This window comes from Equus caballus, chromosome 11 (genome assembly GCF_041296265.1).
Source record: "Equus caballus isolate H_3958 breed thoroughbred chromosome 11, TB-T2T, whole genome shotgun sequence".
Classification (NCBI taxonomy): domain Eukaryota; kingdom Metazoa; phylum Chordata; class Mammalia; order Perissodactyla; family Equidae; genus Equus; species Equus caballus.
Window position 1 is genome coordinate 15566639 of NC_091694.1, and position 17457 is coordinate 15584095.

General features: G+C 45.1%; 2 protein-coding genes across 7 annotated transcripts in view; one reads left to right on the plus strand and one right to left on the minus strand.

The window, feature by feature from the left end:
- The first annotated feature begins 8 nt into the window (after positions 1 to 8).
- FTSJ3 (FtsJ RNA 2'-O-methyltransferase 3) lies at positions 9 to 7792 on the plus strand. 2 transcript variants are annotated; one of them, XM_005597276.4, is made up of 21 exons: positions 9 to 346; positions 472 to 564; positions 743 to 848; positions 1130 to 1176; positions 1301 to 1380; positions 2046 to 2145; positions 2243 to 2437; positions 2514 to 2629; positions 2747 to 2851; positions 2937 to 3037; positions 3274 to 3354; positions 3447 to 3596; positions 3734 to 3869; positions 5295 to 5473; positions 5618 to 5741; positions 5821 to 6080; positions 6359 to 6447; positions 6538 to 6637; positions 6748 to 6931; positions 7014 to 7108; positions 7190 to 7792. In XM_005597276.4, exons 2-21 carry the CDS (start codon positions 498 to 500, stop codon positions 7386 to 7388), a joined length of 2514 nt encoding a protein of 837 aa, XP_005597333.2. In that variant the 5' UTR covers positions 9 to 346; positions 472 to 497; the 3' UTR covers positions 7389 to 7792. The 2 variants fall into 2 exon arrangements, with proteins under 2 accessions (XP_005597333.2, XP_005597334.2); XM_005597277.4 differs by having other exon boundaries at positions 12 to 288.
- Positions 7793 to 7923: 131 nt separating this feature from the next.
- DDX42 (DEAD-box helicase 42) overlaps positions 7924 to 17457 on the minus strand; it is a 38011-nt gene continuing 28477 nt past the window's right edge. For all 5 annotated transcript variants that reach the window (XM_023652222.2, XM_001501001.7, XM_070227053.1 and 2 more), the window contains 8 exons: positions 16848 to 16947; positions 16209 to 16256; positions 15596 to 15693; positions 14408 to 14684; positions 13443 to 13669; positions 11613 to 11723; positions 10265 to 10366; positions 7924 to 9525 (listed from right to left, as the gene is read on the minus strand). In XM_023652222.2, coding sequence (XP_023507990.1) covers positions 8833 to 9525; positions 10265 to 10366; positions 11613 to 11723; positions 13443 to 13669; positions 14408 to 14684; positions 15596 to 15693; positions 16209 to 16256; positions 16848 to 16947 — 1656 coding nt within the window. In that variant the 3' untranslated portion in view covers positions 7924 to 8832. The remainder of the gene's footprint in view (positions 9526 to 10264; positions 10367 to 11612; positions 11724 to 13442; positions 13670 to 14407; positions 14685 to 15595; positions 15694 to 16208; positions 16257 to 16847; positions 16948 to 17457) is intronic.

The following is a 17457-nucleotide window of genomic DNA, read 5'->3' on the forward strand; positions in this document are numbered from 1 at the left end:
GGGAGAAAAGTTCCGGGTCAAGGGGCGGAGTGTGTGGAGAGACGACAACAGATAATATGGGACATGATGGGAGGGGGTCCGCGAGGCCAGGCGCTTTGGGAGATGATGAAAAGGGCACAGAACCCCTAAGTGTTACTCTCTAGAAACTCAGTTTTAGTCCAAGTAGTCTTCTCTCCTTTTCCCAGTTTCCAGCTTTTAAGATGTGGGAACAAAGGATTTATACAGGAACTTGTATAAATGGCGGAAAATTTGGAGTCTGGGACGCAAGCGACGCAAGCGGAAGCGGAAGTACGTTTGCTGTTACATGTGCCGCTCCAACGAGGGGAGAAAACCGCGCTGGGTCGGGGTGAGTGGTGTGTGGTGGAGTGGTGTGGGATAAGGCGCAGAGTGTGGTTGCTAAGGCAGGTGGGGAACGGAAAGCAGAGTCTAGTGCTCCAGGAAGAGGCGTTCCAATTCCTGCTTTCTCCCCAGATTGAGTGACACTCCCCGGTTCCACCATGGGCAAGAAGGGTAAAGTCGGGAAGAGTCGGCGGGACAAATTCTATCACTTGGCAAAGGAGACCGGTGAGTCACGGTTCGCGCTGTCTGCGAGCGAGCGAGCGAGCGGTCCTGGCCGGTCCACCGCTCTTTCGGAGTATTGAGTTTCTCTTCGGCATAAGGGTTGGTGGGTTGGGTTGCGAGGCTGCAGAAATCCCGTAGGCAGAGCGCTCCGCGGACTTTATTATTTTGTCGCGGCTCCCAGGTTACCGTTCCCGCTCTGCTTTCAAGCTGATCCAGCTGAATCGCCGCTTTCAGTTCCTGCAGAAAGCTCGAGCCTTGCTGGACCTGTGTGCTGCGCCAGGGGGATGGTACGTAACACCTGGCACCTGTCGCTATTGATGGCAGCTTTCTGGGTTCCGGCCTTGAATGTCTGAGTTGGGGGAGAGGTTGGAGGGGTGGTAATACCAACCTTAAATTTTTCTATTCTTCAGAACATAGACTGCAGAGGAAAGGTTTGGAACGTGTACGTGTGACATTCTATGGCCAGTGCATTTGTCATGGGCCCCTAACACTGGGGGTGAGAGATTTCATTGCCAAGGGAGGGGAAGGAACAGTCCTGGGTATTTCAATCGTTATTTCTCTTTTATAGGCTGCAGGTGGCTGCCAAGTTTATGCCAGTATCCAGCCTTATTGTGGGTGAGTGACAGGAGGCTCTCCTGGGTGTTTTAGGTGGTGGGAGTGTGAGCTACTGACTGTTCTACGTTTCGTTCCTCCCTGCTTGAAGCAGCCTTTTCAAATAGTCTGACCTGATTTCTTCCAGGAGTGGACCTGGTTCCAATCAAGCCTCTTCCGAATGTGGTGACACTCCAGGAGGACATCACAACAGAACGCTGTCGGCAGGTAATAGGAATCTCTCCCTGTCCCTTATGTAAACATGCCTAGCCATCCCTCTTCCCACCCCACATCCCCTGAAGGCAAGATTTTCTCTTTACCATACTTTGAGCAGTGCCTACAAAAGACCTCTAACAAGGCCGGGATAGGCCTAGTGTCCGCTGGCAGCCTTTTTTAAATTTTTTTTTTAAGATTTTATTTTTCCTTTTTGTCCCAAAGCTCCCTGGTACATAGTTGTGTATTTTTAGTTGTGGGTCCTTTAGTTGTGGCGTGTGGGATGCCACCTCAGCATGGCCTGATGAGCCCTGCCATGTCCGCGCCCAGGATTCAAAGTGGCAAAACCCTGGGTTGCTGAAGCGGAGCGCGCGAACTTAACCACTCAGCCACGGCGCCAGCCTCTCCACTCCAGCCTTTATTTAGTCAGGAATGAAGTGTTTGGAATTGGAAGAAGTGCAGAGATTTCAGTGAAGTCCTTTCTAGTGGGCTCACTAGTAGGCTGTAAGTTCTGTGAAGACAGAGACATGTTGTTTTTATCATTGTATCCTTTGTGCTTGGCACAGGATTTGGCCCCTGGTGAGCACTCAGCAAATGACTGAGTGGACACATGGCTGTACCAAGGACTCCATTCATAGCCATTCCTGCGTTTCTCTTGCCATTATCCTTTTTCTTTGTAGGCCCTGAGGAAGGAGCTGAAGACCTGGAAAGTTGATGTTGTGCTCAATGATGGGGCCCCCAACGTTGGGGCTAGCTGGGTCTATGATGCTTACTCGCAAGGTGCTGGGAGTGAGGGGAGTGGAAAAAGGGTGGAGGCGGAGGTGGGCATGACTTCTCAGGCTGCAGAGGTCCTCAGCTAACTCTCTCTCTCCCATAGCCCATTTGACATTGATGGCTCTGCGTTTGGCTTGTGATTTCCTGGCCCGTGGTGGCTGCTTCATCACAAAGGTTTTCCGTTCCCGTGACTATCAGCCCCTACTGTGGATCTTCCAGCAGCTGTTCCGCCGTGTCCAGGCCACCAAGCCCCAAGCCTCCCGCCATGAATCTGCAGAGATCTTTGTAGTCTGCCAAGGTGGGCATCACTTCTTTCTCTTTACTTCATCTCTCAGTTATCAAAGCACACTTTCTCATATGTTCTATCATCTTAGGATTCCTGGCTCCTGACAAGGTTGACAGTAAATTCTTTGACCCCAAATTTGCCTTTAAGGAGGTTGAAGTTCAGACAAAGACTGTTACTGAGCTGGTTACTAAGAAGAAGCCAAAGGTGTGTTTGGAGAATGGGGCCACCCTCAGGTCCTAGAACTATGGGGAGGCTGGGCCTGGTGGGTTGTATAGACACCCCAGAAGGGACTGCTCAACCTTCTTTATCTTCCTCCCTAAGGCTGAGGGCTATGCCGAGGGCGACCTCACTCTCTATCACCGTACCTCAGTCACTGACTTCCTCCGAGCTGCTAACCCTGTTGACTTCCTCTCCAAAGCCAGTGAGGTAAGTCCTCAAACTTGAGGGGTGTAAGAGTCCCAGAAACATGGCCTGAGAATCTCTCCTGACTCCTTTCTCTGCTCCCAAACAGATCTCGCTAGATGATGAAGAGTTGGCACAGCATCCAGCTACCACTGAGGACATACGGGTGTGCTGTCAGGACATCAAAGTGCTGGGGCGCAAGGAGCTTAGGTATGTGGTGGGAGCGAGTGTAGGTGCTAAGAGCCCTAAAGGCAGGGAAAGGCCTTTCAAGGCCATAATGTTGGATCTCTGGGAACAGGATGCCGCTGTGTTAGAGGTTTGGGATGGAGGCCTGAGCCCTAGGATTTATGTGGCTCAAGAGTGAAATTTGGAGTGTGGACCTAAAACAGAGGAAGGGGCAGGGACAAAGGGAGGCTGTAAGGTCAGTAATGGTATTTCTGGGTCAGGTCCCTACTGAACTGGAGAACGAAGCTTCGGCGATATGTGGCCAAGAAGCTGAAAGAGCAAGCAAAGGCACTGGACATCAGGTGAGAAGAGAACTAAACCAAGGTAGGTGTTGGCTAGGTGTTGAGGGGAAGCATCTGGGGAAATAACCAGATTCCTTGGACTGTTTTGTCAGCCTCAGCTCAGGAGAGGAAGAGGAAGAAGGTAATGAAGAGGAGTCAACAGCCAGGACCGTGAGGCAGCCCTCTAAGGAGGAGGAGGAGGAGGAACAACTGAACCGAACCCTGGCAGAGATGAAGGCCCAGGAGGTGGCAGAATTAAAGAGGTGAGGGGAGCAGGGGAGGAGCTTGGGGAACCCCACTACAGAGTTCCTCAGTGTGCGAAGATGGGGGAAGAGAATGAAGGCATGGATAGGGAATCTTCAGAGGTGGGTAGGTTTAATCCCTCAACTCATTCCCTCAGGAAGAAGAAGCAGCTGCTGCGTGAGCAGAGAAAGCAACGGGAACGTGTGGAGCTGAAGATGGATCTGCCTGGGGTTTCCATCGCAGATGAGGGGGAGACTGGCATGTTCTCCCTACGCACCATTCGGGGTCACCAGGTGACGCGGGACTGGGGCAGGCGGAGATAGGAGGATCTGTATGGGTATTTGGCGGGGGTGGGTGGGGCACTCGATGTCTTTTTTTTTTTAAGTGTGCTGAATGATCTTGGCTCATGGTTGTCCTCACCTGTAAAATGACTTGATGAGGGGAGACTGTTGAGGAAAAAACAAGAGCCTCGTGTCTCAAAGGCCTGGAAGGAACATATGCCTGTGATGATGTAACTAGGAAGATTTATGACTAAACATAGACTTATTCTTGTAGAACTAGATTATATTCAAGAGGTACTCTTTGCAAGAAGCTTAGGTTATAGAAGACACAGCCAGGGTACCTGGGTCACTAGCATGAGTGATGGAGGGTTTCCCTGAGAGGGGAACAGCATTCTTCTGCTCACTGCAGTCAAGTTAGCACTTTGCTACACTAGCCTACTGGATGGTGCTTTCTGCCAAAATACTGAAGAACTTGCTTTTCCTGATAAAAGGAGCGTCACAAACAAAATGAGCTCTTGTTGCTCTTGTGTGGGAATGGAAAACCAGGTCATCTTGTACAGGAGAGGCAGTGGAGCAGGGTAGTCCTGGAGCAGACTACCACTTATCCATTCCTTGTCTGTATAAAAGAATAATAGAACCTACCTACAAGGGTTTTTGGGAGGGAAAAAAAAATGGTTAGGTGTAATCCCTGGTATGTGATAAACACTCAAGAAATAGTAGCTATCTTTGCCATGAGGAAAATAAGATTTTTGAGGCTCATGATTGGTTTATAAGTGAAACTATTCTCCCTGTTAGGTGTATGTCGCCTGGGCGCCTTTATTCAGTGGAAACAAATTTGTAGCTTGTATTCTCAGAAGCTGATGAGGTGTCTTCTAATTTTTTAAGAAACACCAACTTTTTTTTTTTCTTGAGGAAGATTAGCCCTGAGCTAACTACTGCCAATCTGCCTCTTTTTGCTGAGGAAGACTGGCCCTGAGCTAACATCCATGCCCATCTTCCTCCACTTTATATGTGGGATGCCTTACCACAGCATGGCATGCCAAGCAGTGACACGTCCACACCCAGGATCTGAACCAGCGAACCCTAGGCCACCAAAGCGGAATGTGCGTGCTTCACCGCTGTGCCACCGGCCGGCCCCCCAACGTTTTATTAAGAACATTTTAAGTTATGACATTTTATAGGCCGTAGGATCCTTTCCTGTAAACCTATTTCTGCTCCCACTGAAGACGAGACAGCTGAATGGGATAGATCAGTGACCCAGCCTAGAATGGGATGTTTTAAATACTTAGACCCATTACTTCCCTGCCTGTAAAAAGAGATAACGTATTTGTCACAGTGTATTTCCTAGTTGCTGAGGATAAACTAAGTTAATAGACAAAGAACAAAAAGCCTATGTTTCTTTAAGTACCTCTGACTTGTTTCTCTGTCAAATCTCAGTTGTTAGAGAAGGTAACAGCAGGGGATATGAGCGCTGCAGACACGTTTCTGACAGATCTGCCAAGAGATGACATCTATGTATCAGATGTTGAGGATGACAGTGCCTCTCTGGATAGTGACCTGGATCCAGAGGAGCTAGCAGGAGTTGGAAGACCTCAGAGGCTAAGGGACCAAAAGCGGTAAGGGGGGTGTGTGCAGGAGGGAATGCTGACACTCTCAGCTCGAGTTCTGAAGCAGAGAAGGTGGCAGGTATTGCCAGAGGGAGTAGGGAGAGCAAGTCCTCCACGGCACTGACCTTCCAACCATGTTCCTTGGGTTTACAGTGTACAATTTGCTAAAGTAGAAGATGATGAAAAAGAAGAGGAGGAAGAAGAGAATCCACTGCTGGTGCCACTGGAGGAAAAGGCAGTCCTGCAGGAAGAACAGGCCAACCTGTGGTTCTCAAAGGTAAGAGGCTGGAGGCCCAGACAGACAGGGAAGTGGCATTCCCTGGGAGAAGGGTGGCTGAAGACTCCCCCTGTCACAGGATGGCTTCAGTGGAATTGAGGATGATGCTGATGAGGCCCTAGAGATCAGTCAAGCCCAGCTGTTGTACGAGAGCCGCCGGAAGGGACAGCCACCATCACCTTCCAGTTTGAAGACTGAGAGAAAACCTCCCCAGTGCCGGGATGAGGCTGCTAAGGGGGCAGAGGCTCCTTCAGGGACAGAGGCTGCCACTGGCCCTGGAGAAGAAAAAAGAGATGGCAGCTCAGACAGTGACAGCAGTAGCAGTGAGGATGAAGAGAGGTGAGTGGTTGCATCTGATGGGAGAAGGGATGAAAAGGAAGCAATAGTTCTAACCATTTCTTTCTAAGTTGGGAGTTTTCAACCTTGGCTGTAGATGGAGAGCTTTAAAACTACTCATGATTCTGATCTAAGTGGTCTGCAAGATAGCCTGGGTGAGAGGATTTCTGGAACTTCCCCAAGCAGTTTTAAATAGGAACCAGGGTTGTGGTGAGGCGGGCATGGGTCTGAGTGGTGTGGGGAATGGAGAAACCCATGCACAGTCCTCCCCTCTTCCACAGTTGGAAACCACACTGCAGTAAGAAGCGAAGCCGTAGGCCTGAGTCACAAGATGATGATGGGTTTGAGATAGTGCCTATAGAGGACCCAGGTGAGAGCTCTGTACCTAGTGGAATGGGAAGAAACAATGGAAGTTTCAGTGTTGGGAATTGAGCTTTGACTTTTCTCCTTCTCTCTCTAGTGAAACATCGGATACTGGACCCTGAAGGCCTTGCTTTAGGTGCTATTATTGCCTCTTCCAAAAAAGCCAAGAGAGACCTCATAGATAACTCCTTTAATCGGTAAGGGGGCCAGAAAATCATGAGAAGTGTTCCAGGGTGGGTGGGTAGTCAGTGATTTCTTCTTTAGAAAGCCTGGAATAGTCATTGGGGCTGATGTCCTCTCCACCTAGGTATGCATTTAATGAGGATGAGGGGGAGCTTCCAGAGTGGTTTGTGCAGGAGGAAAAGCAGCACAGGATACGGCAATTGCCTATTGACAAGAAGGAGGTGGAGCGTTACCGGAAACGCTGGCGGGAAATCAATGCACGTCCCATCAAGAAAGTGGCTGAGGCCAAGGCCAGAAAGAAACGGAGGGTAAGAAGTGGGGCTGCCTGAGATTAGGGATCAGTGGCGCGAGGGTGGGGAAGGGGTCAGCCTGACTGAGGTTCCCAAACAGATGCTGAAGAAGCTGGAGCAAACCAAGAAGAAGGCAGAAGCTGTGGTGAACACGGTGGACATCTCGGAACGAGAGAAAGTGGCACAGCTTCGAAGGTAAGGGAGGGAGGTCACCCACAAAAGTATGTGGGGTTGAAGAGTGGCAGAAAGCCTCTAACCTGTTTCTTCTATTTACAGTCTCTACAAGAAGGCTGGGCTTGGCAAGGAGAAACGCCAAGTCACCTATGTTGTAGCCAAAAAAGGTGTGGGCCGAAAAGTGCGCCGGCCAGCTGGAGTCAGAGGTCATTTCAAAGTGGTGGATTCAAGGATGAAGAAGGACCAAAGAGCACAGCAACGGAAAGAGCAGAAGCAGAAGCAAAAACACAGGCGCAAGTGAGCAGAACCACTAGAGCCTCTGAGAAGACAGTGTAAGGACGAGGAGGAGTGATTCAGTGCCGCTTACTCCAGCCTCCGTGGTATCAGCCCTACATTTCCTTGCATCACAGTTGTCTGAAAAGACAGTGAGGTGGGGTGCCTAGAACTCTCATGTTGATCCTGAGTGGTGAGCACATCCTCCTGGCTTAAAGGAGAGGTCTCTTGCTAAAGCATTGCTGAAATGTCCTGGTGGTGCTGTAACAGACCCACAACCCTTCTGTGAAGAATGTGGGGTACTGGATGAAAAGTCCTAAGGGGAAATTCAGTGTTGGGGTGGCATTTCTTAGAGTCTATTCCTGGACAAGTGGAACTCTCAAGTCTTCCCCCATTCTCTTCCACTGTCGTGAATAAAACCACGATGATAGATGTCTTTTCCGACAGTTCCCATAAGTGGTACTCAAAAAACATTGGGGTGTCGCCCATGTGCTGCAGTGTTCTAAATCATATTTAACATGTACTGACTCATTGTGAAGTAGAAATAACAAACAATCCACAGGTCCCAGTAGTAAAACATTTACTAGAGCAAGCAGAAAGGAATGCACATCTTAAAGAAACCTTCACAAAGTCACAAAATTCGAAGTATGTATATTTCTTTTCCTTTTATAAACAAGATAGAACAAAAATCATCAAAATCATTTCAGCAAAAGATTTTTTCTACCATTGTAGCAAGTTAAAAAAACACAATGAAATAGAAGACACTTTAAAAGCTGTTGCTGGGTTTTTGTTTTATAATTTTAAATTTAGCAACACTTCAGACCTGGAACCATCCTGTTTCCAGGATCATCTTTTCCCCTTCAATCATAGCAGCTCTGGCTCTGGCAGGCTGCTGCTTCCTATCTCAGGGCTTGGATACAAACCTGGCTGGGGAACCTGGGCATCAGCTCCCACTTAGAATCAGACACCTCCCTTCTCTGCAAATGTTTGGAAGCACCAAAGTGCTTCCCAAACATACCTAACACCTCAATGGACTGGGTTTGCAGAAGCCAGCTCCTAAAAAGGGGACTGCCTGGCCACAAGCTAAGAAAAATTTTATTTGTAGATGTTTATAAGATGACATTTTAGTAAAAAATACACACTACATATAATAGAAACCTAGAGTGAGTTCTGTGCCCTACAAGGCCCTTTCTTCCAAGGTATCCTCAACTGACCTCATGACAACTCACCCAGAGCCAAACAAGAGAAGCTTCCCAGCTCTCACCACTCCCAAGAACCAGAGCAGCTTCCCAAGAAAACATCCGAAAAATGATCGAGAAGAAGGGGTAATGTCTCCAAAGCTCCAGCCATCCACTAAGGGCAGGGGGTCCTTCCACCTTGGGCCCCAACCCAGCCCTGAGACACCTAGTTACCAAAAATCTTTCTAAAAATAAAATTAAAGACAATCAACTTCACACTTCAGCACGTACCCTCTAACTGTCCCACCGACTTTTCTTGCGCTTGGGTGGCTCAGGGACAGCGAAACCATCAGCTGTCTTATCTGTCTTGCTGTCCATCTTGTCCATCTTGCTGCTGTCCACTTTGGGGTCCATCTTGCTCTCACGGTTACAACCTTCTTTCCTGCTCTCACCATTCCGACCATCATTTGCAGCTCGGCTCTCCCCATGTCGGCCTCCACCTCCTCCATGCCTGTTTTCCCCATGACGATGGCCATCAGCGTGACGGCTGCCGCTTTCTGGGTAGCGGTATCCATCTCCATGGCGACCACCATCTCCATGACGTGGGCTATCGCCATGCCGATTGCCACTCTCTCCATGACTGTGACGGCTGCCACCCCGGTTCTCAGTATATCTCTCTCTTTTCCCATTGCCACCCCCAATCCCTTCTCGGCTGTTATTCCCTGAAGCTGTGTTGTTGACTCCCTGGACTCCAGTAGAAGGGTAGGTCACTGGGGCACTGCTGAGGTTCCCAGTATTGCCAAAGCCTGGGATGCCCTTGGCGGCACTGACAATGGGGCTGTCAGGACTGTTATGGCCCTGTTGGGCTGAATTTGTTGGAACAGAATTCAAGCTCCCTGCACTAGTCCATCCACTTGCCCCAGCAGCAGAGCTTCCAGCCTTCTGGTTGCTTAAGCTAGCAGCAACAAAGTGACTCTTGTACTGTGACTAAAAGAGAAAGAGACAATAGGAGTAGGTAAGATAGTTAAGTTCAAGAAACTTGAATATATAACCTTGGCAATGATAAAGTATACAGAAACTCTATGCTATCTTGGCACTTTGACTTTAGCCTCCTGATGGCCCCACAATCCTATGGTTTCTGTGTTCTTCTATTAATGAAAAAGACTTAAATCTTGGGACTTAACTGAAACATCAGTCTGGAGACAGATAAAATGTGTAAATTAAGGCCCATCTAGTTAACTGGATGCCAGGTAGCTCACTGGAGGGGTAGATGCAGAGGAAAGATAGGTTCAGAGTTCACACAAGATACTATTACAAACCTGACTTAGCCAAAAAAGGGCAGTTGCTCTCAACCAGATTACAGTAGCCTTGGAGGTGGGCAACACTGTAGGCTGTCGAGGCTGGGAGGGAACACCAATCCTGCTGCACTACAAATCCTGCTGCAGTACAAATCCTGCTGCAGTACAAATCCTGCTGTAGTACAATGGTCCTGGGCTCTGGGTGTGACTGAAGTAGATAACCAGCAAAGAGGGGTTTCTCTATCCTCTACACCTGGCATTTCTAGGTAAGCTACACTTAAATTTATATTCAAAATGGAAAGCAGTGAAAAGACCCTAAATCCAGCATTGAGCCCACAAGCCCAGCTACCATTTCAGGAAGACCAGGCCCCTCATCACTGCCCAGGAGTTACTGTTGAAAGCTTTTAGCTAAATGCTTAATTTCAGACCTGGAAAGCTGCTTTCATTGCCGTCAGCCGATCTCCCATGGCTCCTGTGGAGGGCTTGTAGGCTTCGTAATTGCTCATTACATTGTTGTTATTTCCTCGGTCCTAAAAAATAAACATCCATTAGGATGGAAGAATAGGTAAGAAAGCCCACTGCCACAGACTGGGCGTTAATATACTGAAAAATGACATGGGAGCTACAATGGCAATGGGATATTTTTAGAAAGTTACTTATGTTTTGTGATAAAAGGTGCAGTAATGTTGAATCATTTAAAAGTGCTTATGCCTTTCAACCCAGTAATCCTATTTCTAGGAATTAACCCTAAAAATCAGCAATGAGGTCAGATTATGCCCAAAGCTAATCATGTGTTATTATTTATGCACATAAACATAAAAATTATGTTAAAGATGAAAAGGCCACAAGGCAGTAGAGCACACGCATGACTCTTCAGGCTCTGAATCCAGACCCTTAAGAGTGTGAACCTCAGCTTCAACACTTACCAGCATATAACCTTGGGTGCCTCAGTTTTATTATCTGTTACTTACTCTCACTGAGTGGTTGTGAAGACTAAGTGAAAACTGCTTGGAATATTGCAAGATGGCTTGGAACAGCCCTGCCACCCATTAAGTGCTCAATGTTAGCGATAGCTATCTGCATCATCTGCATCACCACCATCATCATCATTACTGTCATGTGGGAACAGATTATTTATTTATCAAAGACATCAAGTTAACTAAAATGCTCCAGAAATGTAGGCTGGCAGCTTTCTTCCTTGGCTTAGGAAGCAAAGTGACAAGAAACGGGCAGTTAAGAAAGCCAGTCAGGGGGAGCTTTTGTTACCTTGTCTGTGAGAAAAGCTAGCTCTTGTCTTTCTCTGATGCAATTTCCCAGATTCTAGGAATCATTCCTGAGTTTAGTTACAAGACATAGCTACAGTTTACAGAGCGACCCTATGGCAATGTCTTCCCGGCAGCAGGCTCTACGCCAGTGATAGAGGGCTTGTAAAAACACACTGCTGGGCCCCCACCTCCAGTTTCTCATTCACTAGGTCTGGGTGGAGCATGAGTTTACATTTGCTGCTGGTCAAGGGACCACCACTTGAGAACTATTGCTAATCTAGACTGACTTCCTGAGCATGCCTAGTCAGCCAAGTACACATAGGTGCTTCTTCAACAGAAAATGGTAACATTAAGAACCAGCCATTGTATTGATTCAAATCAGATTAAACACAAGTTCCCTTCTAGACAGGGTTCTGAACTCACTGAGCCTTTCTTAGGTAGACAAGAATAATCCTAAAGTCATACAGGACTCAAGACCAGCCCTAAGGGCACTACCGTAGTCTCGACTCACCGTGTTCTCAGAGCCTAGGCCAGGCCGCTCCCTGTAGCCTAGGCCTCCTCCGCCAATGTTTAGCTTTTTGCCTTTCCCTCCTTTGAAACGGGATTTCCGAAACCAGGCATTCTGCATTGAACACAAGTCAAGGTTAAGCCAAGGGAGGAAGAGGCAGCCAGAGGAAGAGTATAAGATCAAAAAAGACACTACGTGGGAGGAAAGAACCTTTTGCTTCATCTTTAGCCAACGTATTTATGGCAAGGGAAGAGCTGTTCACAAGAACCACAGATGAGCTTCTTTTTAGTAGTTTAATCCACCAAATTTGTCAGGAGGCTTAGATCCTTATGGAAGGCTTCCTTTACGCTCCTTCCTTCAGGGCTTCCAGAGAGGAAAGTGATTAAATAAGCTTCAAACGTAGAGCAGTTACTCTGGCCACTTCTAACTTCCTTGAGGAAAATGAATTTATCTTCTATTTTCTCAATCTATACACACCACTGGACATAAAAATTTGGAGCTTTTAAAGAATTGGTGGATTCAGAAGTGAAGGAAAAAGGCTGTGTGAAGTGAGGTTTAACTGACTCTAGGGGTAGATGTCCAGGACTGATAGGCATGTAACTGAAAATTCTACTTACCCATAAAGCCTAAAAGTTTTCACTGAACTTCATCACTGCTACAATACTACTCATCACATTTATTCACATTCTCTTCAGAATGCAAATGTCTCTGGGGGAGACTAGAGCTTTATCTGGCAATCACACACTAACAAAGTAAGGTATTTGAGAGTAGGACAGGCTTGAGAAAGGTGCTGATCAGGGAAGCTCATCACAGTCTGAGAGAATAGGAAACTGAGGCACAAAAAGAGACATAAAAAATGCCAAAGACAAAATGTATCTTGTTCAAAAACTGAGTTTAAGATTGGCTCTCCTACCCAGGAAAAGGAAGAACCATTATTCTCTCTCCTGCAATGCAGGTCCTTTACTCCCAGGATCCGAAGGATGGGCAGTACCACACTACAACTGCATTAAAACAGTTTTGTGGGCTGGCCTATGAATTTGAAAAACACGTAAGTCTCTACTATCAGAATGTGTATCCTAAACCCATTTATAATTTGGGGACTGCATGTAGTAAGACAACTTAAGATCAAATTCGGTAGGATGCCTCACTCATCAGTTTTGGATTGGTAATCACTGTGTCAAAGGTCTGAGATCTAAGTCTATGACGAATAGTTAAATACATCGTTTTTAAGACTTCATGCATTTTGAGCCCCTAAAAGAGAAGACTGTTTTGGGGAAGGGCAGTAAGGAGAATAGTGGCCAACTCTGAGATTAAATTTACTCACAAGTGTGCTAAGGGACAAATAGATAGAAATTTCAGAAGGACAGATTTTAGCACAAAGAAAGAAATAGTTTTTCAACACAGATGTTGCTGAAAGGAGAGGATGAGAAAATAGATTAGATGAATTTTAATGTCCTATAATACAATCTGTACCTCATAAGTGCTGCCACTCCTCCCCTTTCTTGTCATGTTTCTATGTTATCTGCCTCAGGCTTGTTTAATTTTTTTCACTTAGTTGTTTTTTTTTTTTTAAGATTTTATTTTTCCTTTTTTTCCCAAAGTCCCCTGGTACATAGTTGTGTATTTTAGTTGTGGGTCCTTCTAGTTGTGGCATGTGGGTTGCCACCTCAGCACGGCCTGATGAGCGGAGCCATGTGGGCGCTGAGGATTCGAACTGGTGAAACCCGGGGCCGCCGAGGCAGAGCGCGCAAACTTAACCACTCAGCCATGGGGCTGGCCCCCTTCACTTAGTTTTACAAACCAGAGAAATCTGAAGTGTGCCCAGCCCCTCACCTGCATTGCCAGGTCTAGGAGTTCCTTAGAAACATGTTGATTGGCTCCTTCCAAGTTCCGGACAAGGTCACCAGCAAAATTGCTGTCCTTGGGGGTCAGCAAGGTATAGGCCACGCCTTTCTCACCCGCTCGGCCTGTGCGGCCAATCCTATGAGTATGGGTATCAATGTCTCGTGCCACATCATAGTTAATGACAGTCTTAATTGAAGGAATGTCCAGACCACGGGCTGAAATAAAAAATAAATTCCTTTATTCTTCATCAGGAGTCAAAAGACCAAAGTAACGCAAAATGCTAACTTTCTAAGAACCCACATTTCTCTTACCTAGGCAAAGTGCATGGTTTGGTGAGCTGAAATACAGGGATGTAAGTTACCCTTCTAGAACAAATACCACTATCATAGATTCTACGATGCTGGGCCAGCTAGTTAGTGTAAGGGATATATATCTTCTGCTATCAATAACCTGCCATAGCCTCTCTCTTGCATCAGGAATATATAAAAAAATTAAAACCAGCATCAAATGTGCCTTGAAGCTGAGAAATTATCCCATTTCTGGGAGAAAAATATCAGTTTTTAAGGGTAACTATTAAAACTCGGCAGAACAAAGCCAAAAATTATACTTCAAAAAATTTTCTGATCTTGAGTGAAGTATGTCCAACTAAATAATCAATGTAAGATATCTATTATATTCAGACACACAACAAGGGCACAGACTATAATGTAACGCCTCAACAGTTTTTTTCTCTCAAGTGTCTTCCAAGTGCAGAGATTGTTTTTTTCAAAGAGAACCATTAAGGGAGAAGTGGTACCTGGAGCTCCAAGATGTGATCACTATGCTGGGCATGGCCCACCAGGCCAGCAGAGTGCCTTGGATCAGCCTGTTCAAGTATCAGAGGACTTATATAGAAAAACAAGGCAATCTTACAATGTAGGAACCTAAGGTTATTTGGGAAATTCATACTCTACCTGCAACATCAGTGGCCACCAAGACTGGGATGTCCTTTTTCTTAAAGTCTGAAATGACCTTGTTTCTTTCGCTCTGATCCATGTCCCCATGGAGCAGCCCAAGATTATGACCCTCCTGCTTAAGGTTATTGGCTAGCTCTTCAGCATTGGCTTTTTTAGTAACAAACAGGAGAACACTCCCTGAAGAGGTAAATTCCACCAGACGCCGGGTAAGCCAGTTCCATTTACTAGGCCCGGAATGGAGAATCTCAACAATCTGTGTCACATCTTCATTTGCCTGAAAAGGATGAAATGAAACAAATGACTGTGACATTTGTGCCACAGTACACCGGAACAAGGACCAGACATCACATTTTCTATCTGCATCTAGAAGAACCTTGAACAATCCCTCTTTTCCCTGGTCATTCCTTCAGTAAGTCAAGTGCAGCTCAAAATTCATGCCCTTTCTCAAATCACTGGGCTCTCCATCTCCCCAGATGTGTACACAGACCTAAATAATTTGGAAGCCCCAATACTTCGTAATACTTTATACCTATCAGATGATTCCTCATAAAGTAAGTTCCTTTTCTGTCCTTCCTACTCACTGTTCCTCATACAATTCATATATGCACATAGAAGGCACACAAAAATGAAAAGCAGGCAATGTCAAAATGCTAACTGCATAGAACTTTAATAATAAACATGGCAAGCAACGAATTCCAAATCACAATTTAGAGAAATTTTCCACCTAGGGCATATGTACAGGTAAGGAAAAAAACCTTAACTCATTTCACCATGCCTTTCAAGTCACCCTACTCCATGCTGTGCAGGCCTTCTCCCACAATCATTTAAAATGTCAGTTCCATCCCAACTGATCAGTAGTCTTCCAGGCAAAGCTTGCCTTTTTTTTCCCAAAAGAGTTTTTCTTTTTTAACTTTTTATTATGGAAAAATTTTAAATATTAAAAAAAAGTGAAATGGACATAATCAACTCCCATGTAGCCATCATCCAGCTTCAATAATTATCAACATTTTGCCAATATTGTTTCCTCTGTCCTCTTGTGTTTTTTAAAACAAATCTGAAACATGTTGCCTTATCCCTAGATATACAATAACATTTTTTTCCTCTCAGTAATGAGAAATTAATTCCATGTCTCCACAATATGACTAATAACCTGTTGGGGTCCCATCCAGCCCTGCTTAGGGTTACCTCTCCAATATCTCCCTGCACCACACGAATAGGGTCAATCAGGATGTCTCTGGCCAGTTTTTCAATCTTTTTCCGAAAAGTTGCACTGAATAAGAGAGCTAAAAGGTAAAGTAAAAAAGTATCATTTCCTTTCCAAATACCCACTAAGTTTCCTACTGACATTCAAAATTATTGTTTAAATAAATCCAATTGAACTTTAAATTGAAAAATTGATTCACTAAAGAAAAAAGATTTACCCTTATTCTACTTTTATACATTTTTAGTTAAGAGAGGGGCTGTCAGCATAGTTCAGTAAAAGACTCTTGACTTCAAATCAGCAGATCGGCACTGTGCATTGCCTCTACCCACTGATAAAAGCCTGTATAAATTGGGAGAAGTCTTTTAATTCTCAGCCTTGGTTTTATCATCTATAAATTATAAATGAATGAATCATATCTGATGATCTCTAAAGTCCTGTCCAACTCAGATAAACTGCCATTACCTCCCCCTTTACGGTTCTTACCAGTACATACATCTCATTTATGCTGTCGTTAACTATGAGTGCTTATAAAATAAATAGGTGTTTATTCCAAGTACAAAGGTGGCTTAATAAAACTGCTGAATTCATACGTACTCTGTCTGTCAGGACGCACATGACTTGCTATGGAGCGCACCTGGTACTCTGGAAGAAGCAGAAGAGTAAAGTTATTATAACTCTGTACTATAGTTTGGGATGTCTGGAAAAAGTCGTTTTAGCAAAAATCTTCATATGAGAGGGTTATAAGAATTAAGGAAATTTTGAAACTCCTAGACCTATCATTCAGTATGAAACTCAGAAACATCTATCCTCCACCAGCTGGGCTGGGCCCAGTGGTGTTCCAATCAATAAAAATAGTTATTTAGAATTTTCACACAGCTGGTTAAGTCAAGGAGGACAGGGAAGCAAAGGAACCTGAATGATATGACATCCACCTACCTAAGAACATAGACCTTGCCCTCCATAATCAAAGGCTTAAGAATAAAAACACAGCATAGAGAAAATATTTCCCCTATATACAAAGGCACTTTCACATGTGCTCTACCCAATCAAGGCTAACACACTTTTCCTGAGAAAACTCCTAAAAATAGTTAAGTCTTACCTATATTTCTATAGTCAAACCCTATCCAGGAGTATTTTTAGCTTCTCTCATGCAGAAAAAAACACCTCAAGAAAGACATGGAAAAAACTAATATCATGAGGACAGAGACAGAAGAAAGTGTATTCACAGCATACCAAATCCCATGTCAAACATTCGATCTGCTTCATCAAACACAAGGTAAGAGACTCTTTGGAGATTGGTAGCTTTCTTCTTCACATGATCAATCAGTCGACCCTATGAGATCCAGAAAATGAAAAGTACAATTAAAGGCATTTACAAGAACTTTCTGGAGTTGTGCTCCTGGAAAAAGTGCTAATACCCCCAAGTTAGACTATAACAGACACTGGTCTGACAGCCTCAGACTTTATGCACCACAGAGCCCCAGAGAGTACAAATTTTGAAAACTCAATTAGATTCTTCCTTTACATTAATTGTAGGAAAATGGCCAGAACTATTTTTGTGAGGATTCTGAAATGACCTAATTTAAAGCCTTATTGATGGGTTTTAATGTTTAGACTACATTCTTCTAGGCAATTCTGACCATGTTCTGAATATCTTTCTAATTCTTTATGCTCTCAGTAACCACGGATCCACTTCCTAAGAAAGCATAAGAAAAACTATTTGAAATAGAGGGGAATTTGTAGATATTTATATGTCAGAAAATCTTATTGGACTGCTATTTTAGTCAACCAATATTAAATGAAAGCCACAGGCCATTATTCAGCAAAGTATTCTCAACACTGC

Excerpts from the sequence above, each read along its gene's own strand:
- FTSJ3 (XM_005597276.4), top strand. The coding sequence starts at position 498 with ATGGGCAAGAAGGGTAAAGTCGGGAAGAGTCGGCGGGACAAATTCTAT. Across the intron at positions 3,355-3,446 it reads GCAAAGGCACTGGACATCAG|CCTCAGCTCAGGAGAGGAAG; the intron begins GTGAGAAGAGAA and ends CTGTTTTGTCAG. Across the intron at positions 5,474-5,617 it reads AGGCTAAGGGACCAAAAGCG|TGTACAATTTGCTAAAGTAG; the intron begins GTAAGGGGGGTG and ends TTGGGTTTACAG.